Source organism: Carcharhinus amblyrhynchos, chromosome 12 (genome assembly GCF_965287045.1).
Source record: "Carcharhinus amblyrhynchos chromosome 12, sCarAmb.v2.hapA, whole genome shotgun sequence".
Classification (NCBI taxonomy): Eukaryota; Metazoa; Chordata; class Chondrichthyes; order Carcharhiniformes; family Carcharhinidae; genus Carcharhinus; species Carcharhinus amblyrhynchos.
Genome location: NC_137335.1, coordinates 19,517,067 through 19,540,928, shown reverse-complemented (window position 1 = coordinate 19,540,928; position 23,862 = coordinate 19,517,067). Strand labels below are relative to the sequence as shown.

Below are 23,862 nucleotides of genomic sequence, written 5' to 3'. Positions count from 1 at the left end.
TAATTTTTATAATTAACACTTTGTTTTTCCCTTTTCCCCTTTTTTTCTGTAGAAGTGAGGATTCTGAAGAAGAATGTGATCTGAAAGAAGAATATGATGAGCTGGATTACAGAGATGAAGATCAGTATTGGTCTACGAAGGAAGAAGGTTTGGCGGTAGCTGAAAATAGTCCTCTTGTGTACCATCCTGTCGATCAACAAACCAGTTTTGAACAGCCTGAGATATCACCATTTGCTGTTCGTAAGCTAACTAGGTTTGTTGGTTTAGATTTTTATTGAACCCATGTTTAATGTATTGGTTAGTCACATTTTTAAAGATGCAGATCAGCAATGTGAACATGGAACTTGCTGCTGCTTGGAGTGTTTAAACAAATAGTATGGACGAATTTAAGGGGAAACATATGAGAAGCTCAAGTACATGATGGAGAAAGAAATTGGAAATATTGATAGGGTGAGAAGAGACTTGTGTGGAAAGTAAACATGTCATAGACAATAGGGATTCTAAGACTGTCTGTGCGAAAGATTAGTGATTTGTGCTGATGCCAGTGTAATGATGCCAAATGCTCAAATATTCTGAATTTGAAGCCATTCTATGCTGTTGTGAGATGTAGTTGAGGCAACAGAATTAGTTATCATAGAATCTACAGTGCAGAAGGAGGCCATTTGGCCTATCGAGCCTGCACCAAAGACAATCCCACCCAGGCCCCATCCCCATAACCCCACATATTTACCCTATTAATCCACCCAACACTAAGTGACAATTTATCATGGCCAACCGACCTAACCCACATATCTTTGAACTGTGGGAGGAAACCCACGCAGACATGGGGACAATGTGCAAACTCTGCACAGTCATCCAAGGTCAGAATTAAATCCGGGTCCCTGGCACTTTGAGGCAGCAGTGCTAACCACTATGCCACCGAAATATTTTGTAAATATTTCAGTGTCTTTGTGATCTTTATGAAGCATATTTTTCTCAGCAATGTTTCTATTCGAAAGAATTGGGGGACAAATACAATGCTGTCAAGAAAAGAGCAAAAATAATCATCTTCCCAAGAGTTTTTGTATTCAGACTGTGAAATCTTACTAAGGTAGTTTGGTTAGCTTTAGCTAGACCACAACAGGAGGTTGTGTATTGTGCTGTTTTTAGAAACTGCTGAGGGTTTGGCTTAATCAATATATACTATGGACAGTTACAATTCATAGAATCTGAGTAACAGAGCATAGAAGGAGGCCATTTGGCCCATTGTGTCAGTGTTCACTCTTTAAAAGATAGTCCCATTATCCTGTCCTCACTCCATAGCCTTGCAAATTTGTCTTTCAAGTATTTATATAATTATCATTGAAACTTCTTCCTTCACTCTTTCAAGCAATGCAACCCAGATCATGATAATTTGTGCTTTTAAAAACAAAATCTCCTAATTTCACCTTTTGATTCTTTTGCCAATTAATTTAAATCCATGTTCTTTGATTATTGATCTTACTGCACTGGAGACAGTTTCCCCTTACTCATTCTATCAAAACCCTTTAGGGATCTGGACAACTGTAGTAAATCTCTTCTTGACCTCTACTCCAAGGAAAACAGTCACAGTTTCCACATGATTGAAGTCTTTAATCCCTGGTACCATTCCAGTAAATCTCCTCTGCATCCTTTTTAAGGTCTTGGCGTCCTTCCTAAAGTGTAGTGCCCAGAATTGGACACAATATTCCAGCTGGGATTTTGTGATTTGTAAAGGTTAGGCATAACTTCCTTGCTTTTGTGCTATATGCCTCTGTTTATAAAGCTGAGGATCCTGTATGTTTTTTAACAGACTTCTCAACTTTTCCTCCCCCCTTCAAAGATTTGCTGTTGTATATTCCAGTTCTCCTACATTGTGCTACATACCAATTTGTCACTCCCCATGCTTCTTACCAAAATGCATCACCTAGCACATGGTTAAAATTTGTCTGCCCATTTCATTGGGCTGTTTATGTCCGCATCAATTTGCAGAACTGTATGTCTGTCCTTATCATAGAATCCCAGAAAGAGGCCATCTGACTCATCAAGCCTGCATTGACCCTCCGAAAGAGCATCCCACCCATGCCCATCTCCACCCTTTCCCCATAACTCTGTGCATTTTTCATGGCTAATCCAAGTAACCTGCACCTCTTTGAACTGTGGTAGGAAACGCAGACACTGGTTGAATGTGCAAACTCCATATTGTCACCCAGTGCTGGAATTGAACGCGGGTCCTGGCACCATGAGGCAGCAGTGCTAACCATTGTGCTGCCCCTTATATAGCCATTAAACCAGCAGAGCAGATTGCTACTTTGTTGAGACTGAACATATGCTCTCAACATCACCTCCTACCTTCTGACCATAATCCCACCATCACCATCATTTTCCAGACTGTCCTGTGGAGATCAGATTCACCCCCACCATGGCCTCCAACTTCATAGTTCCCTGATACCACACAACTCACTTATACTTCTTCCCAGGATCCACAACCTGGTCAGCCCTGGAATATACATCATTTCAGCTTCTTCCTGTCCCATTGAAATAATTTCCAACTATCGTGATTCAGCATGTTTAATCTCTTACAATCTACATCTGCAACTTGTCTGCAGCCTGCTGCCACTTTAACCACCTCCAGTTTCATGACTATTTATTTCATTTTCATGGATGTCCAGTCCTTCCACCTCCACTTTCCAGCCTCAGGTCATCTGTTTTTCTTTTCAATTAAGGTGCAACTGGTTTCTGTCTTAAACTTTTCCTCCAAATGCACTCATTTCTTCCAAATAAATGCTGTTGGTATGGGAAACAACATAGGCCTAGCTATGTTTGTGTTTACATGGAACACGTGTATTTTTGTCCTGTTCCCCTTCTTCACTACTGTTTCTGGTGCATTGATTATTGTGTTCCTGCTCCTGCCTTGAACTGCAACGTTTCACCAACTTTGCTTCTCATTTCTTCAGCGTCCAACATGTTTCAGTTAACTTCCGTGCAAGCTTGAGGTTCAGCACCACCGCTATTGTTTGGGGATTTAGCAGCCTAAACTTTGACATCAGCAACTTTAGATCAGAAATACTGCTCCCATCGGGGGGGGCAGGGCGGGGGTGGGGTGGTGCACGCAGAGTGCATGTGTTTCAGGAATTCACACTGAGTGCCATGGCCTCCACACATCTGCCACAGTAGGTTTTTTTAGCATTGTCAGCTCCGCACTGGAAATTGTATTCTCCAGACTCGCTAGTGACTGCTTCCCACTAACACGGGACAGGTGTCCAACCCCACTGGAGGGAATTGAAGCCCCTCCGGGAAGTTGGGGGTATGTGGGGGTGTACCAGCCTGGCACTACCCAAGGGACAAACTGGCATTGCCCACTAGACAGTGCCAAGGGCAGGACAATGGAAGATAAAATTCCATTTGTGGTGGCACAGACGTTAGCATTGCCGCCTCACAGTGCCAGGGACCTGTGTTCGATTCCCAGCTTGGGTCACTGTTTGTGCAGAGTTTGCACGTTCTCCCCATGTGCGTCGGTTCCCTCTGGGTGCTCTGGTTCCTTCTCACCGTCCAAAAGATGTGCTGGTTAGGTGATTGGCCATACTAAATTCTTTCTCAGTGTACCTGAACAGGTGCTGGAGTGTGGCAACTAGGGGATTTTCACAATAACTTCATTCAGTGTTAATGTAAGCTTACTTGTGACATTAATAAATAAACTTTAAAAACTTTAAACTTAATTACCTGCTATACCTGCAAACCAACTTTGTGATTCATGCACAAGGACATCCAGGCCTCTCTGCATACTTACCAGAGTGAATTCCACTGAGGCACTCTGCAATGCCCAGTGTGCCGTGAATTCGCTCTGATAAGTGTGCTTAAAATAAAAACTGGTGGGAATTACTCCCATCTTCCTGCACGTTGGGGATTTAGAATTATTTTGGGAGAATCTTGGTCCAGGTATTGATAGGTGGTTTTCTATAACTATCTACACCTACAATAGACCCATGTTTTGCATCTTTAACTTGTTCTATTTCCACCACTTTCAGTTTGCACAATGGTCCCCTTTGTCATTTAATCTGTCCTGCCTTTCAACCTATTGTAAACCTTCACCTTTGATTTGTTCTCACCCCAATCCCCTGCCTTTTAACCTCATATCATACCTGCAGACAAATTGTCAAATCACTAATATTTTTTAGTTCTGATGATGGGTCTTTGACCTAAAACCTTAACACCATTTGTAACTCCCACAAACGTTGCCTGACGTGCTAAGTGCATTTGCTGCTCTTAATTTCAGATTATCAGAATCTGCAGTATTTTGCTTTTATTTTATATTCTTCCCAAAATCTGTTACTATCCTCCTCGTTGCTTTACTAGGTCTGAGTTTCATGTCATCTGCAAACTTTGAAATTATGTCCTGAGTGTCATGTCATTAACATACATCACAAAGATCAGTACTCTTGATTCAAGCCACCTATGTATTTCCCTTCGGTCTGAAAAACAATCATTCATCACTGCTTTCTGTCCCTTCATCAATTTTATGTCCACGCTGTCACTTGAATCCCATGGACTTTGAGTTTTCAAACATGTTTATTACATGGTGCTTTATTAAACGCCTTTTGAAAGTCTGTGTACCTATTACTGCCTCGTCTCCATCAACCCTCTCTGTTGCTTCATCAAAGAGCTCAATTACGTTAGTCAAATATGGTTTACTGCGCAAATCTTAACAAATGGCAGAGCAGATTTGATGCGTAGAGTTGTCTACTGTTGCTCCTGTTCATGTTTATCTTATGAAATCTATGCTAACATTCCTGTTTTGGATCATAATTTTCCATAATCATAAATGTCAAATATTTATGTGCCTTATTATTGTCCCTGAAAGTTTCTCCACCACCTGACTGCCCTATAGTTGTGGTTTAACCTTTTCCCCTTGTTTAAGTGGATGTAACATTTGCAGTCCACATGTATATCTAAAATGAATTGAAAGAATGTGGGGTTTTGGGAATTTCTTCTTGCTTGCCTTCCTAGCAGGCCATTCATAATAATAAAGGTTAGTTAGTAAAAGAGATAGCACACAAACAACACCGGGCATAAACCAAAAATGGGCATCTCTTTCAGCTATCTCTGTTTTAAGACTCTCTCCCAAATTTTAATTGTTAATTTTATTTAGTATTATAGTTTATTTTGTCATGTGACCCACTGTGTGTCTTATAATAGACAAAATGGATTCCTTTGCAAGACTGTCGGATGATGTAGGTGAAGTATATGCTTTTAATAAATAGGGATACTGCTAATTTGTTTTCCTGGTGTTTGGATAATTCTTCTGCTACAGAGAACAGTTCATTATTTTTATTCCTCATAATTAATTACCTAAAATTCAGTTAGCTCAACATCACCATGAAAACTAACCCCCTTAAAAAGAGAACAAAATACAAAGCTATACTTTTATCTAATTATTGAGAACATATCCTGTTTTGCTCAAGTATCAATAGTTGTTCCCCTTCTGGTAAATATGTCAAGCTAAGTTGAATAGTGCACCACAGAATTTTTTGGGACTGAGGCCAGCTTATAGGCAGTGCCTTTCCTCCAGCTTGGCAAAGTGTCAAAATGCTTTACACTATGCTTATTTAGAATGCATCCTGTTTATTTTTAAATGTGGACTACAATAAGAAATGCATGCACTCCATATGGGATGTGATTTTAACTCATTCAAAACCAACTTATTTGCATAGAGATAAATAAAATCAAATTACCGCAGGTGCTGGGAAATCTCAGCAGGTCTGATAGCATCTGTGAAAATAAAACAGAGCTTACATTTTAAGTCTGGATGACCCTTGAATATTGACCAGGACACTGGGAATAATTCCCGTGCCCTCCTTTGATAGTCCCATAGGAATCTTTTGCATCTACCCAGGCAGGCAGATGAAAGCCAGAACCTCTGACAGTGCTGCACTCCCTCAGTACTACATTGGATTGTTATCCTTGATTTTTGTGCTAAAAATGTGGCATAGCACTCGAACCTGGAATCTTGTGACTCCTGACTAATAGGCTGCCTGACCAGTATTTCCAGTGTATCCTGTTCTCCTTTAAGATCTCCTTTAAGCATTTGTGGTATTTAATTTATTTAAAGGTAGGTTTCATTTAACCGAAGTTAATATAAATAGTTTTAGCTCATATTCCCTAGCTGTTTACCACAACTTAACTTGTACTAGGTACAGAACCTTAATCTATTTTTCCAGTTGCACCAAAGTGCTGATTTTTGCATATATTTATGGTTAACGTGTTCTGGCATAGAGGCAAATTGCATTTTGCAATGAATTCAGTTGATGAATGGTTATGATATGTAAAAATAACATGCTTATTTTTATCTTAGGTACGGTTTTCACTCTGAACATTGCATATCGGCACTCAAGATGTTTGATGGAGACGTAGGATCATCTTTGGAATCTCTGTTGCAGCATTGCTTTCGGGAAAAGTTTAAAGATAGGATCAAAGCCTCTCCCAAATTTGGTAACATTAGCATGGAGGATTGTGTGGAGCGGAGGCAAGAAGAAGCACTTGCTCTCAGCTCCATATACGAGAGCAAGTTCTCCGAAAGGATTCAAAACCGAGTCTGGAGCGTGGAACTGGCACTTGTGTTTTTGACACAGAAGCTTAATAAATCGAGAAGCTGTGAGACTGAAGACTTGTCAGCAAAGACTGTGAAAGACGTTTGTCAATTTTACCTCAAGGGTAATTGTCGCTTTGGGTCACGATGCAAGTTCAGACACGAGCTGCCTTCAAAGAAAGAAAGGAAAGAGGACAGTCATTTGCGTTGTGATGCCAATGCTCTCCTATACACACTTGAGATCCGATTTCCATATGGTAATAAATATCCATACGAGGCCCCACTTATAGCCTTTTCTTCTACCAATGACAGTCTCCCTCAAGCTTGCCGTTTGCATATAACTGAACATCTCTATGAGGAAGCCTTGTTGGTAGCAAAAACAAATGAACCAGTGGTTCACACATTGATCATGTGCTTGGAAAATGAAGTGAAAATGAGTGAACTACTCCTTGAAACTACCCATAAATACAATATGCCTCCTATTGTGCTTTCTGTCTTGACTGAACAAACTAACAATCAACAAACACCTCGCAACTATCCTCTTGGTCATCAGCTGGCAGGTACTATTGTGAACCTAGTGTCCTTGAAATTTGTTTTGGTACCAATTGCACCTTGAAAGGTTTATTGCAGAGCTAAGGAAAGCACAAGCTACAATGAGTTTTAAGGAGTAATTCCTTGAGTTTTGAAGGAGTAACCCTGTGGAATAGCATGGTACTTACTGCAGTGAACATAGTCTTAGTTGAAACAATTTTTTTTGGAAAGGAAAAATTCCAGCGTGTGGAGGTTAACAGATTTAGGGCCAATACAGCAGGCAACAGATCTTGAACCTGGATCCAATGCTGGAGGGTGGGGAGTTGCTTAGAGTCTAGAGATTTACAGCATGGAAACAAGTCCTTTGGTCCAACTTGACAATGCTGCCTTTTTTTTAAACCCCTAAGCTAGCCCCAATTACCTACATTTGGCCCATATCCCTCTATACCCATATAACTGTCTAAATGCTTCTTAAATAACAAAATTGTACCCGCCTCTACTACCCCATTTGCAGCTTGTCCGAGACACTCACCACACTGTGTATGAAAGAATTGCCCCTCTGGACACTTTTGTATCTCTCCCCGCTCATCTTAAACCTATGCCCTCTAGTTTTAGATTCCCCTACCTTTGGGAAAATATATTGACGTTGAAGTTGATCTGTGCCCCTTATTATTTTAAAGACCTCTATAAGATCACCCCTCAACCTCCTATGCTCCAGAAGAAAAAGTCCCGGTCTAACAAGCCTCTGCTTATAACTCAAACCATCAAGTCCCGGTAGGATCCTAATAAATCTCTTCTGCACTCTTTCTAGTTTAATAATATCCTTTCTAAAATAGGGTGACCAGAACTGTACACAGTATTCCAAGTGTGGCTTTATCAATGTCTTGTACAACTTCAACAAGATGTCCCAATGTTCTGACCAATGAAACCAAGCATGCTGAATGCCTTCTTTACCACTCTGTCCACCTGTGACTCCACTTTCAAGGAGCTATGAACCTGTACCTCAAGATCTCTTTTTTTCTATAACTCTCCCCAAAGCCCTACCGTTAACTGAGTAAGTCCTGTCCTGGTTCAATTTACCAAAATGCATTTATCTAAATTAAATTCCATCTGTCATTTGTCAGCCAACTGGGATATTGATCAATATCCCATTGCAATCGGAATAATCTTCTTCACTGTTCATTATGTCACCAATCTTAGTGGCTTCTGCAAACTTACTAACCATGCTTCCTATATTTCCAGCCAAATCATTAATATCAATGACAGATAACAGTGGACCCAGCACCGATCCCTGAGGCACACCTCTGGTCACAGGTCTCCAGTTTGAAGAACAACCCTCTACAACCATCCTCTGGTTTCTGTCATCAAACCAGTTTTGTGTCCATTTAGCTACCTCACCCTGGATCTCGTGAAATTTAAGCTTATGCAACAACTTACCATGCGGTACTTTGTCAAAGGCCTTGCTAAAGTCCATGTAGACAACATCAACTGCTTGCCCTCATCTACCTTCTTTTGTTACCCCTTCAAAAAGCTCAATCAAACTTGTGAGACATGATTTTCCATTCACGAAGACATGCTGACTGTCCCTAATCAGTCTTTGCCTCTCTAAATGCCTGTAGATCCTGTCTCTCAAAATACCTTCCAACAACTTAGCCACAACAGATGTGAGGCTCACCGGCTTGTAGTTCCCAGGCTTTTCCCTGCAACCCTTTTTAAGCAGAGGTACAACATTTGCCACCCTCCAATCTTTAGGCACCTCACCTATAACTATCGATGATTCAAATATCTCTGCTAGGGGACCTGCAATTTCCTCCCTAGCCTCCCACAATGTCCTGGGATGCACTTCATCAGGTCCCGGAGATTTATCTACCTTGATGCGCTTTAAGACTCCTCTGTAATATGTACAATGCTCGAGACATCTCTATTTATGTCCCCAAGTTCCCTAACATTCATGCTTTTCTCAACAGTAAATACTAATGAGAAATGTTCATTTAGGATCTTGCCCATCTCGTGGATCCGCACATAGATGATCTTGTTGATCCTTAAGAGGCCCTACTCTCTCCCTTGTTACTCTTTTGGCCTCTATGTATTTATAGAAGCTCTTTGGATTCTCCAAAGAGACTTTTTTCTTATTTGACTTCAGGTAACAACAAAAATTATGTTTGTGTAGTGTCTTTCATAATCTCAATATCTCAAAGTGCTTTCAAACCAATTGAGCACTTTTGAAGTGTTGTCCCCATTTGCAGCACTGCAAGCTCTCAGAAACACCAGTTTAAAAAAAACCAGATCATTTGCTCTGATTGTGATTGGGGGGGATAAATATTGACAGCAACATGTTGTCTTTGTGTAAAGTTATAGGGTCTTTTCCATTCACCTGAGCAGGTGATGGGGCTTTAGTTTATCGTTTCATCTGAAGGACAGGACCTGCCACTGTGCAGCACTCCCTCAATACTGAAATGGACATGTCAGTTCAAGCCACTGATCTAGGACTTGAACCCATAGCCTTTTGACCCTGAGGCTGGGTTGCTTTCACTGAACCAACATTGGCACGTGGTTTTGGCGTTGTTACCATCATAGTTTAGCCTTTGTCTGTTTTAACCAACATAGTTGATGTATTATAGCTGCAGTGAAAGATAACGCTGGGGCGGAAGTGGAAGATGATGACTTACCAGAGGAAGAGCCTGAGGCTGTGGTTATGGAGACTGAGAGTTATGTTCATCTGAAGAAGAGACAGTTGAAGAAATATAACTGGAAACTGGAGAATGTGTATAGGGAAAACCAAAAACTTTGTAGTCAATTTCAAACCAAACAGGTAACTTTATCCATGATCTAATTTTATTCAAGAGGGGAACAGTGTTTACAGTATATGATGAGTAATAGTGGCATGCTTTGTACTTTTTATAGTGAATTTTATTGCCCAGGTCACTTCTTTCAGTAAAGATCCATCCTTTAGAAACACACAATACCAATTAGATTGAATTCCCAGTTGTAAGATTTGACTTGTTAGAATTAAATAATGAATAGTGAGGAGCAGCTCTGCAAATCCAAGTTAAATAAATATTGTTGATATTATGGTATGAGGAAGTAGAAAGATGTAAAGAAGTTGGGTATTTTTATTCAAACAAAACTTGCATTTATATAGCTCCCTAATGCAAAACATTCCATTTCCTAAAAATTTTGACACCACCTTCCCCCTTAGGAAAGTGACCAAAAACTTGGTCAAAGAATTTTAAGTAGCGTAGTAAAGCAGTACAGAGGTGGGAAGGATTGGGGAAAAAAATCTCAGAGCTTGTGCACTGGGCTGCTGGAGTAATCAGAACTGGGGATGTGCAAGAAGTCTATAATTAAAGGAATGCAAGGATCTTGCAGGATTAAGTGGCTGGAGGTGGTATTAGAGATTGGAAGGGGTGATGCCATGGAAGGGTTTGAAAACACATTACTGGATCAGGATTTAGGTCAGCAAGCAGTGTTGGTGGATAAATGGAATGATGCGTTAGGTTATAAGTGTCAGAGTTGTTGAGAAGGTTCAAATTTACAGAGGGTAAAAGGCCAGTTATAGTAGTAAGTGGTGTCCAGAACTAATAAAGGCTTGGATAAAGGTTTTAGTTACAGATGACAAATTAAATCTTGCTTGGAGAAGCATGGGTTGTAAGGGATAGCCAGCATGAATTTGTGAAAGGAAAATCATGATTAACTTTATTGGGTTATATAAACTAATAGAGAAATTTGAAGAAGATAGTATGTATATAGATTCTCAAAAGACATTTGACAGGACACCTCGTAACAACTTAAGTTGGAAAATAGGAGTAGCATTGAAGGGAACTTGGGTGCAAAATTGGCTAAAGGATAGAGTGGTGGTGAATGAATATAAATTTCTCACCAGTCAGAATAAAACAGAGCTCTCCCAAGATGCTTCTCTTACAGATAAATAAATGACTTAGTCTTGACGTTAGGGAGAGTACAATTTCAATGTTTGCAAATGATCCAAAACTTGTCAACGTGGTAATATTGAGCATGATATTAGCAGGCTTCAGAAAGACATTGACAGGTAAAATGGGCAAACGTGTGGTAGATGCATTTAATACAGGTAAGTGTGAAGTGATCCACTTTGTAAACAATTTAATCTTGATGATGTTATTTTGAGAGGGGAGGGAAGTTCAAGAGCTGAGTGCTTGGGGATGCATATTCACAAATTTTTGAAGGTGGCACTGTAAATTGGTAGAGCGTTTAAGAGACCACATTTGGATTGTTGGCTTTGTGAATACTGGCATTGAGTAGAAAAAAACAGGAAATCATGCTAAACCTTAACAAGACTTTGGTTAGGCCTCAGCTGGAATATACAATTCTGGGCATCCCACTATAGGAAGGTTTGTCAAGATCCTGGAAACGGGGCAAAGGATGTTTCACGGGATGGTACCAGGGATGAAGGACTATGTGGAGATAATTGGAAAAGCTGGGATTATTCTTCTTAGAGCAGAGAAATTATGGGAGACCTGAGAGGTGCATTCAGAACTGAGGATTCTTGATAGAATAATTGGCAAGAAACTGTTTTCTCTAGCAAATGAGGGTGTAACCAGAGATCATAGGTTTAAGATGATTATGAAAGGAACTGGAAGAAATCACAGGAAATTTCTTTATATGAAGAGTCGTTAAGATCTGGAATGCACTATCTGAAAGTGTAGTAGAATTGGATTCTGTTAGAATCTTTTAGAAGATAATTGGACGTGTACTTAAAGCTTTGTAGCATTGTGAGGGAGAAAGCTGGAGTGTAAATCCAAATTTCCAAGAGCAGCAGAGGCATAATTAGCTGGATGCTTTCCTGTAAGATGCTTTAATCCATTATTCTATAAATTGAGTTAAGAGTGTTCATGAGTAATATTACAAACATGAACGCAGGTGGTGATGGTATGGAATTTGGAAGTCAGCACAGGAATCAGATAGGATGACAAAATTTAAAGTTTATTTATCAGTCATATGTAGGTTTACATTATGCACCAATGAAGTTACTGTGAAAATCCCCTAGTCGTTGCATTCTGGCACCTGTTCAGGTACACTGAGGGAGAATTTAGCATGCCCATTGCACCTAACCAGCACATCTTTCAAACTGTGGAAGGAAACTAGAACACCTGGAGGAAACCAACACAGACACAGGGTGAATGTGCAGACTCCAGATGGACACTAACCCTAGCGAAGAATCAAACCCAAGTCTCATGTGCTGTGAGGCAGTAGTGCTGGCCACTGTGCTACCGTGCCACCCCCTATTGCAACGGTTCAACCAAAGAAAGCTCTTCGGGAGAGTTGAATTCAGGATTAGCAAATGGAGATTTTTGTAAAGCACTGTAGGTAATGGCTCTGGTCCTCCTAGTACACATTTGGAAGAAATCTCCACTTATCTAATATTGGATGTCAGACCAGCAGCTTGACAAATCAGAGACCCTGGTAGGATCAACAGAGCTGATGGTGAGGTAGAACTGGGTGTCATCAGTGCGTACAAATGGAACATGACATTATGTTTTCAAATTTGTTGGCAAGGGGCAGCATCTAGATGCAGAATAAGAAGGGTCTAAAGACGGATCTTAGGGTGACTCCAAATAATATGATACAGGAATTGAAAAATAAGCCATTACAGGAGATTCTGTAGCTACACTATAGAGGTGAGGTTAAATAACAGCATAGATTGTGGAACAATATATCATGTTTAAAATTATGAAAGGATGGCATTGGATAAATAGGAGATTGTTTCTAGGGTCAGAGTTCATGGGTCAAGAATGAGGAGACATTAATACAAGATTAAATAGAAGAGATTTAGAACATAAAGCTTGAGGAACATCTCCATAATGAGTTGTGAAGCTGTAGAAATCACTTCTGAGGTTGGTGATGAAGCAGAAACTATGTCAACATTCAGTTGAACAGTTGCATGAAGGAAAAAAGAGATAGAAGAACAAGGCTGGTAAATGTGATCAGAACTATTTGCTTACTTGGAGAGCAAACTCCAACACCTTGTTTGTTTGACTGGCCTGATACTGTTTTGTAACTTGTATGTATTTCTGTGCATCATCTTGCTTGAGAACTGATGTCTAGTCCAAGTCATTTCTTGATTTTCAAGTTATTGTGATTTCAGTCTTCTAGACGCTATCAGTCAATGTTGCAGGAGAGGAAGAAACTTCCAGCATTTCATGAAAGAGAAGCAATCTTAGCTTTACTGAACAAGGCCCAGGTGCTGGTAGTGAGTGGTATGACGGGGTAAGTTTAAGTAGAGTGTTTATGGGAATTGACAGAATTTAATGCTGGTACCATTATTTGAATATTTGTGCAATTTCTCATAGTCGAGTATGGACAATGTATAAATAATAATACTGTCCATTAACTATAATAGATTGAAACCTGATCTGTAAGTTGACAACATAAAAGGGTGAAAATTAAATTGAGCTCCACTGGAGAAACTTGAATATTCTCAATATGATGGAACATGTTTAACTTAGCATGGATGGATGCATTTGCCCCAACCCCGACACTGTATATTCTGGAACAAAGTAGTCTGCTTGATCAACCCATCCGCCACTGGCGTATCCTGATCAGAGTGTACAAACTATACAGTACGCTACAACAACATACCAAGGCCTCCTAAACAGCATGTTCCAAAATCACAGTCTCTGCTACTAAGACTGACAAGGGCAACAGGTATATTGGACAGCAGGCACATTGGACAGCAGGCACTGCCTCCAAGATCCCCCAGGCAAGTGGCACACCATCCAGACTTGGACCTATATTGCAATTCCTTTTTTTCAGCTGGATCAAAATCCTAGAATATCTTACCAGCAGCACTCTAGGAGCACCAACACTAGATTGAAACTGTTCAAGAAGACTGCTCACCACCACCACCTCGGACAGAAAATAAATGCTTGCTTTGCTAATGACACCCACCATCAACAAATTAATTTCTTAATAACCTTAAATGACAGATGGTGATCAATAAGTCTCAGTAAATAAGCCTTGTTGGTTCTTAATTAGATGTCAAGAGATTATCTATATGCAGCTGTGGGCCAATGCAACTTCAAATGTAGTAGATCAGACAATAATTCATCAAGCTTTTAAAACAAAACATCAACATTTTATACTTGTTTCAAGTTTTCAGCCTCTGCTATTGATTCCCTTCCCCAGTACTCACTTTTTTATTTTAAATATTTAGAATTAGGTATTGGAAAGTATTTGGAGCTGGAGGCTGATTGGAATATTAGCTGTTTACTTTTTAATGAATTGTTCAGAATTCAAGTAACTAATTTTTGGCTCTTTGGAGGATTAATTTTCCAAAAAGTAAACAAATTTAGACTGTTAGAAGTTATTCCTTCAATCAACCAATGGATTAACAGTTTCCAGTTTCTTAAAGCCTTATTCAGTTGTTCAAGTATAAAGAGGGAGGAAGGGATTTATTTATATTTCCACAATCTTGAAAAGTTTGACAGATATGCAAATAAGTTATTTTCGATACTCCTTAGGTGTGGAAAGACGACTCAGATTCCTCAGTTTATCCTGGATGACTCTCTCAGTGGTCCTCCAGCAATGGTTGCCAACATCATATGTACTCAGCCTCGGAGGATTTCTGCTATTTCTGTCGCTGAACGTGTAGCCAAAGAACGGATTGAGAGGCTAGGAGGAAGTGTAGGATATCAGATTCGACTTGAAAGTGTGAAGGTTGGTATATATTTATCAAATAAGTAATATTTTCAGTGTAATCCCAAACGATTTCAAAATATTTTTTGATGCAAGGTGGGGTGAATAATATCAGTTAACCTTTGCTATAAAGAGAGCAATTCAAATGTAACTCATCTCCTGACTCTCCAAAATATGTCCAGCATCTGCAACGCACAAGTTAGGAGTGCAACGGAATACTCTCCACTTGCCCGATGAGTACCGCTCCAACAACAGTCAAAAAGCTCAACACCATCCAGGTCAAAGCAATCTGCCTGAATTGGCACCCTATCCACCACTACCATACTGATGCACAGTGGCAGCAGTGTGCATCAACTACAAGATGGACTGCAGCAGCTCACCAGGTTCCTTTGACAGCACCTTCCAAACCCATGACCTCTATGTAGAAAGACAAGGACAGTAGATGCATGGGAACACCACCACCTGCAAGTTTTGCACCAAGTCACAAACCATCCTGATTTGGAACCATAATCGCTGCTCTTTCACTGTCACTGAATCAAAATTCTGGAATTCTCTTCCTGACAATAATATGGATGTTACTGCAACAATGGAGTGCAGTAGCTCAAGAAGGCAACATGCCACTACCTTCCTGATGGCAATTGAGGAGGGGCACTAACCATTTTGATCTCCATGCAACTCCTGAGAGACCTCAAAAGAGTTTTTCCCTATAATAATCCAGGTTTTTCTTACCTACACAACTTAATCTATCACATAATTCAATGAAGGTTACTCCTGAATTGTTGCCTTTCCGGACTATCAAGGTTAAACCACTATAATTTCTCCTCATCCATTTTGCCCTCATGGTTAGGCATAACCTCTGTAGACTTGCATTATATTGTTTTAGCTATGATTGTATCTGTTTTACCATCCACCTTGGTCATTGAAAGTATATCCAAATTATGTCAAAATCTCTATACAAGTCCTGTGCTAAATCAGTTCCATACATTTTACATAATAAAACCAAATTACTGCGGATGCTGGAATCTAAAACCGAAAGAGAAAATGCTGGAAAATCTCAGCAGGTCTGACAGCATTTGTAAGGAGAGAAAAGAGCTGACATTTCGAGTCCAGGTGACCCTTTGTCAAAGCTAAAAGGCATAGGAAATGGGCGATATCTATATCTCAACATCGAATTCAATAACTTCAGATGATTAGTTCTACCCCACTTCGACCCCTTTGTTTTCATTTCATTTAATTTTTAACTGTTCTCTATCTTTTACTTCTTTATTGTCTTTCTTTCTTTTTCTCTCCTCCCTCCTACTTTTCCCCCTATTTTATCCCTTTTCTCCCCTTTCCTCCTTTTCTGACAATTTTATCCCCTCCCCCAGACACATCTTCATCTGTTACAGCTTACCCTCTGATTTCTGCTCCACAGCTTTTGGCCATTCACAGCTTTTATTTTCTCTGTGGACTGCTATTAGCAGCCTTTCCCTTTGTTTTTGTGGCTATGACTCATGTTTCATTCCCTCACCCTGCAGTATAAATATCTCCCACTTCCTATGCCTTTTAGCTTTGACAAAGAGTCATAAATGTCCTGGAGCATAAACATCAGCTCTTTTCTCTCCTTACATTTGCTACCAGACCTGCTGGGATTTTCCAGCATTTTCTCTTTTGGTTCCATATGTTTTACAGTTTTGTCCCAAATACCACTATTTCTGTAGTACTTTACATGTTATAGATATTTATCTGCTTTTGATTTTCTCAGGTGCAATATCAATGTTACATCTTCTGTAACACTCTTGCTACATTCTTTTACTGCTCAACTTTGATTTTGTACTTTCAGCAAATATGATCAGAATATAGTTAAGTTTATATATAAAAAATTAGAATCCAAGCAGTGATCCTTCGGAAATCGCGCTCAACATTCTCATGTTTCCCGTGTTTATTATGATATCTCCTGAGTTCTATTTTTGAAAAAACAAAAAGCTGGAATCATTCAGCAGGTGTAACATCTGTGGGGAAACAGTTAACATTTCAGGTTGTGACCTTTCATCAGAACTGTTCTGATGGAGGGCCCCCATCTGAAATGAACAGTGCTGAAGAAAAGTTTGGACTTGTTTCTCTCTCTCCACGGACGCTGCCAGACCTGCTGGGTATTTCCAGCATTTTTTGTTCTTATTTCAGATTTCTAGCATCTTTGATATTTTGGGTTCATGTTTATTTTAGCTAGCCTCTTAACTATTTTCATGTTCTATCCTGGATTACTGTGGTTTTTTAAAAATCTTTTTCACGTGTAAAGTTGGATAAAATATTAACAATTCTGCATAATCACTTATTTAGGAGTGCTATTTTTGTTCAATGGAGATGCTTTATCAGCAATATTTCCCAGCTGATGTGGTTATTCCCTTATTCTTTTGAACTTGTTTTCTGTTACCTGCACATGCGTGCAGAGACACTAATAATACTTGCGCTTTCTGTTTTTTAATCTCAGATATGCATTGTGTATCTTAGAAACCTATTTATTGTAATTATATTTTCAGTCCCCCTCTACTAGATTGCTTTACTGCACTACAGGATTACTGCTCAGACGACTCGAGGCAGATCCACACCTTCAAGGCGTGTCTCATGTTATTGTAGATGAAGTGCATGAAAGAACAGAGGAAAGGTAATCCTATTTTTCATTTGGATGAGCTTATTATGAATTTCAATACAACACAGTATTAGTGCAAGAAGCCATCAAAGTAGAAAAGAATTTGGGAATGGTGCTCAGCTTATATTTTAAGGCAATTAATTGTATTTGAGGGAAAAGAGAGCAAGACAAAAGAAAGTAAGGGGTTCTGTCATGAAGCCACAGGAAGATTAAAGTAGTGATTACAGATTCGAGACAGTAGTGATTGTATGGAGTGTGCATGAGAACACATTTAGAGTTGAGAAAGAAAAAAGGAATTTCAGAAGAGCAACATTGATGATAATGGAATAAACAAAAGTGAGAATAATTGCAATAGATCAAAACAGAGAGCTTACAACCTTCAGTGCAGAAACATGTTTTCACTTGTGGAAGAGTCCAAAACAAGGGGCCTTGGATGTAAAATAATGACCAATAAATCCAGTAGGGAATTCAGAAGGAATGTCTTCATGCCAAGTGATAGGAATGTGGATTATGGCAAAATACTGCAGATGCTGGAAGCTGAAACAAAAACAGAAAATGCTGGAGAGATTCAGCAGGTCTGACAGCATCTGTGAAGAGAGAATAGAGCCAATGTTTTAAGTATGATCCTTCATCAGAACTCAGAATCTCCAGGTTCTCCATGATCTGCACATATTGCAACAGTTCCCAAATGTCCCAGTTTTGGTCAGTCTAGGCTCTTGCCTGAAAATAATATGATGTCAGGAACACCACCTGACCTCGTGAGAAGCACCTTGTGAAGTGCCCGTTCCAATGTCCCTGATTCCCACACTGTTCCTTCATGCACAGTACAAACATGAACAGGATTCTAGTGGCAACTGATTCACTTATAGCTTGATGAACAATTAGATTTTAATCCTTTTCCATGTTGTCACATTGGAGCATAATGCTTCAGGGGAAAGGTCTCATAATTGATCATATTCATTTATTGAAATAGTTCAGAAAAATAAATGCAGTATATGTTTAATACTACTTCACAGCTCATGAAGGATTATTAATAGTTCAATCCCGACCTCAGGTGACTGTGTGGCATTTACATTATTCTCCCCGTGTCTGCGTGGGTTTCCTCCAAATGCTCCGGTTTCCTCCCACTGTCCAGTGAAGTGTGGGTTAGGTTGATTGGCCATGTTAAATTAACCCTTGTGTCAGAGGAATTAGCAGGGTAAATATGAGAGGTCATGAGAATAGGGCTTGGGTGGGATTATGGTCAATGCAGACTTGATGGGCCAAATGGCTTCCTCTTCACTGTAGGGATTCTATGAAAGAGGCTTTTTCCTGAATTGTTTTGCATTATATCTTCTAATATCTATAAGCTTGAAAGATGAATTGAAATATAACTTAGTTTATCAATAATACAAGGACTGTTATCAGATATCTTTCAATAATGACTTGTGTATTAGAGAAAGCTTTGGTCTACTTCTAGCTCTCCTGATATTCTTGCACGTGTTCCCCAGGAGAATGGCAGACTCATGATCTTAGCTAGGATATTTGGTGCAGAAGGAAGGGTGGGCACATTCCTTGTACCAAAGCCAGAATGAGTGGCAGGAAACCTGGATCAACAGAGAACGCTATTTTGGACCTATCATTGATTTCTGCATATTAACAACACGAAAAAGGTGTTGATCTTATCGAATGGCAAAGTGGGCTCAAAAGGTATAATGGCTTACTCGTTCATTTTTCTTATGGTCTTAAATTCTTATGGGTAAAAGGGTAAAATTGCAAAATTATTGATTTTGTTTTTTAACATTCAAGGTAGATGAAATGATCTTGGTCAAAAAAGAACATTAGAGTCATATATTCGGCTATCGAGTCTGTAATGACTCTGAGAGAGCATCTTACCCAGGCCCTCTTTTCCCCCATCCTATTCCTGTAACCCCATGCTAAATCACCTAATCTATACATCTTGGGGCACTAAGGTGCAATTTAGCACAGCCAGTCCACCTAACCTGCATATCTTTGGACTGTGGAAGGAAACCTGAGCACCAGGAGGAAATCCATGTAGATACAGGGAGAATGTTGCACAGTCACCCAGGTCCCTGATGCTTTGAGGCAGCAGTGCTAACCACTGTGCTGCCCAAATAGGTTTATGATGAAGCTCTTTATCTCCACCTTTTGGAGGTAACATAAAATACTATTATGCATTTTCAAATGTTTTACTTCAGTGTGTTCATGATGGATGTTCACATTTGCAAATTGTGCTGAACGTTTTTAGACCCAATAAGTGAGATGGTGTTCAGTTTCCACGGAATCTTCATTGGTCAATTATGAAGAACTTGTGAAAACTGTTTCACTTAAGGATATTGTTTGACCCTGGTAACTTTATTGCATTCTCCCTCCTATCCTATGTCGTTGTTCTCTGGTCATGACACAGTAGAACATTCAGTGTTCCTTTTGGGCCTCACCCCTGTTGTTTACTACCATTGCATTAACTTCATTTGGTTCAGTTTCTGTAGCCTCTGAAATGCTGTCTTCTGCCCCCAAACCCAATCACTTAAAAGGGTTGCACCTTGCTGACTAGCATGGTGTAGGTATAGTGATGACATTGCGTTCCATTTTCCTCCTACCAGCACAAAATTAAAGCTATCCTATTTAGTTCCTGACTTGAACTCCGTACCCTTATCTTTGGTTGAATCTAACTCTCTGGTTGCTTTTCAAATTAAACACGATAACATGTAGCTTCTGCATTCTACTATAAAAGCCAAATACTTAGATGCTAAAAATTTGGAATAAAAACAGAAAGTGCTGCATAAACTCAGCAAGTCTGGAAGCACCTGTGGAGATAGTAACAGACTTAACATTTTGAGTCTACTGCTGCGTCCAAATACAGCACCACCTGGACAGTTTCCAGGCTTGGGCTGACAAGTGGCAAGTAACATTCATGCCACACAAGTGCCAGGCAATGACCACCTCCAACAAGAGACAATTTAACATCATGCCTTGACCATTGCTAAATCCCTCATTATCAACATCTGGAGATTACCATTGACCAAAAATTGAACTGGACCAGCCATATAAATCTTGTGGCTTCAGGAGCAGGTCAGAGACTGGGAATTCTATAGTGAGTAACTCTCCTAAAGCCTGTACACCATTCATAAGCCACAAGTCAGGATTGTGATGGAACATTCTCCACTTATCTGGATGAGTGCAGCTTCAACAGTACTCAAGAAGTATTGAGTAACAAGGACAACGCAGCCTGCTTGATTGGCTTACCATCCTGATTTGGGAATATATTGCCGTTCCTGCACCTTCGCTGGATCAAAATCCTAGAACTCCCTTCCTAACAGCACCAAGGGTGCATCTACACCACATGGATTGCAGTCGTTCAATAAGGCAGCTTACCACGACCACCTTCTGAAGAGCATTTGGGGATGGATGACGAATGCTGGTCTAGCCAGCGATGCTCACTTCCTGTAAATTAATGAAACAAACTTATCTGCTTGGATCGATCTCTTTTCCATGTTCAGGAGGCACTTATTTCTGGATTATAGTTGGATAACTTGTGCGATAGATTTTGTTCAGGCTCCACCTGGTGTTCTGTTTTCAGTTTTTGGCAAAGCCCTTAGAAGTTGCAGCAGAGATTCACCAGACTGATATCAGATTTAGAGGGTTAAGTTATGAGGACAGTTTGCATAAATTTAGGAGATTAAGGGATGATCTGATTGTGATGCTTAAAATGTTAAAAAGATTGATCATTTTTGGTCTGGATATTAAGAACAAAGGAGCATAATTTTAAAATTAAAAGCAAACAATATGAATGATGAAATTAGGAAGCATTTTTTCACAGAAGGATAGTATAATTTTGGAACTTTCTTCCCCACACCTGAAAAGATAAAGGAGCAAATTAAATTTTCACGACTGAAATTGATGATTTTTTTTTAAGTAGACCTATTAAGTGATTTGAACATGGCAAAAAAATGGAATCGAAGTGCAGATCTGCCATCTTCTAATTCATGGGTTCTCAATTGTGAGTCTGTGATGAGATCTCAAGAGGTCTGCCAATAGTTTAGCCTATTGTGGTCTCCTTCCTGCTGATTTTCAGTGTTTGCGTTGCAAGTGGATGATCTCACAAAAATTACTATTTGATGACCAGATGGCTATGAAGGGAGTTTGTGAAAGAAATCTGTGTAAAAAAGATATCCCCAACATATGGGAAGATGAAACAGATGATTACATGATCTGGGTGAATTGAAACCAGATGCGTCTTTGGACCATATGGGCTTTTCTTTCCATTAGAAGATAGGGTTGACAGGTCCGGGGAGGGGAACTGTATAACAATGCAGATTCAGCTTGTTTAAGAAATGCACAGTCTCTGGCTGGGCAGGCCAGAGTACATTTTGAGACATTGAAGATTCCTCAGAAGAATGTTGCTCAGCTCTAGCAACACATTTCCCATTTATTAATTGCAACAGAATAATAAATGTAAATGTTTAACTGTTTTACTAATTTTACATAAAATAAATACTTCTGCTGAGTTACAGGGAGATGGTGTAATCTTTATATGGTGAGTTTGAGAACCCATGTCCTAATTTAATGGTGGACCAAGTCTGAGAGGCTAACTGGCCTCCTGTTCCTAACATTTTATTGTAGGTACTTTGTTAGAAATAGTGTAGGATAATATGAATGAATATCCTGTTTCTTTATATTAATTATTAGATTCTTTGGACATACCTAATAACATGAACATATAAGAAAGATGGCTATGAAAATATTTTGCCACGTATTGACCTGCAAAATGTTTTTATAATTCACTGGTATGTCTTGTTATTTGTAGTCTATTGCTATTGATGTAATAATGAAGTGATTGAAATTTCAACATAGTCATGAATTTTCAGAAGTAACCCTTAAAATGAATCTTCCATATTTGTGGAGAGAATTGGCTGTTCTGATAAGCAGTTACACGTTTATGTTCTGTTTTCAAAGTCTATTATAATTACAATTGTTACAATACTGGAGGTGGCCATTCAGTCATTGTGCCTGCACCAGCTATCCAAACAAACAATTCACTTATTGCCAATTCCCCTGCCTTCTCTTCATAACCTTCCATGTTCTTCCTTTTCAGATAACAGTCTAATTCCCTTTTGAATGCCTCGATTGAACCATCACACTCTGTGTGATAAATCTTTTCCTCATGGCATTTCTGTTTCTTTTGCCAACTACTTTAAATCTGTGTCCTCTCATGCTCAATCCTTTCACGAGTGACAACAGTTTCTCTCTACCTACTCTGTCCAGACCCCTCATGATTTTGAATGCTTCAATCATATTTCCTCTCAGCCTTCTCTTCCCGAAGGAAAATATTACTGTTTAGTGTTTGTATGCATCTTGTTTGTATATACTTAAGCTTGAACTTAAATTGTATTGTAGTGACTTCTTGCTGTTGGTGCTGAAGGATCTGATAATGGCTCGACATGACCTGCGCATTGTTCTGATGAGCGCAACTCTGAATGCACAGCTATTCACAGAATACTTCAATTCATGCCCTAGTATTCATATTCCAGGTAGGAATTGATCTATTTAATGTATATATTTGCTTTAAAGTCCTTTCTCTTGTCTAAAGTTGCAGGAGTACCAGCTCCTTGAATAATGCAATATGTGAATTATTTGCTTAATTCAAGAGTGTGCTGCAAATGGGCAAGATCCAGCATTCTAGGTCTTCTCTCTGTTTTGCTTGCAAGACCAGAATTTGATGAATGCCATTCCCAGAAGATAAACACCCCACACCATGAGCAACATAAAATCCAGCCATTCAATAAAAAAACAAAGATGGGCCAGAACGATGAAAAGCAAATTATTCCGTGTATTCTTGTGGTCATTAACATTGTTCAAGGCTGCAGAACGGATTCTACATTGCTTAAAAATATATAAATCAAACAGAAAATTATAAGAAGCTACTTTTACTACACATACAAAAAAAAATAGATTTGGTTTAAAATGCATGTAGTAAATTGAAATATGATGTGGAGATGCCGGTGTTGGACTGGGGGGATACGGTAAGAAGTCTCACAACACCGGGTTTAAAAACCCAACAGGTTTATTTGGTATCACGAATTTTCGGAGCGCCTTTCCTTCATCAGATGAGTGGAGAGCTGGATTCACAAACATGGCATATGTAGACACAGGCTCAATTGCAAGATAACGGTTGGAATGAGATTCTTTACAGGTAATCAAGTCTTTAAAGGTACAGACAATGTAAGTGGAGAGAGGGATAATGACAAGTTAAAGAGGTGTGTACTGTCTCAAGCCAGCTCAGTTTGTAGGATTTTGCAAGCCCAGGCCAGGAAGCCCCTAACCAGCACATCTTTTGGACTGCGGGAAGAAACCAGAGGAAATCCACGCAGTCACAGGGACAACATGCAGACTGCGCACAAACAGTGACTCAAGCTGGTAAGTGAACCTGGGTCCCTGGCACTGTGAG

At 39.5% G+C, this 23,862-nt stretch overlaps 1 protein-coding gene across 1 annotated transcript in view; it reads left to right on the top strand.

Moving 5' to 3' along the window:
• Positions 1 to 23,862, top strand: part of dhx57 (DEAH (Asp-Glu-Ala-Asp/His) box polypeptide 57) — a 76,126-nt gene that overhangs the window by 13,241 nt on the left and 39,023 nt on the right. The window contains exons 5-11 of the mRNA XM_080200164.1: positions 53 to 253; positions 6,350 to 7,143; positions 9,736 to 9,926; positions 13,236 to 13,357; positions 14,611 to 14,806; positions 17,305 to 17,429; positions 22,812 to 22,945. Coding sequence (XP_080056290.1) covers positions 53 to 253; positions 6,350 to 7,143; positions 9,736 to 9,926; positions 13,236 to 13,357; positions 14,611 to 14,806; positions 17,305 to 17,429; positions 22,812 to 22,945 — 1,763 coding nt within the window. The remainder of the gene's footprint in view (positions 1 to 52; positions 254 to 6,349; positions 7,144 to 9,735; positions 9,927 to 13,235; positions 13,358 to 14,610; positions 14,807 to 17,304; positions 17,430 to 22,811; positions 22,946 to 23,862) is intronic.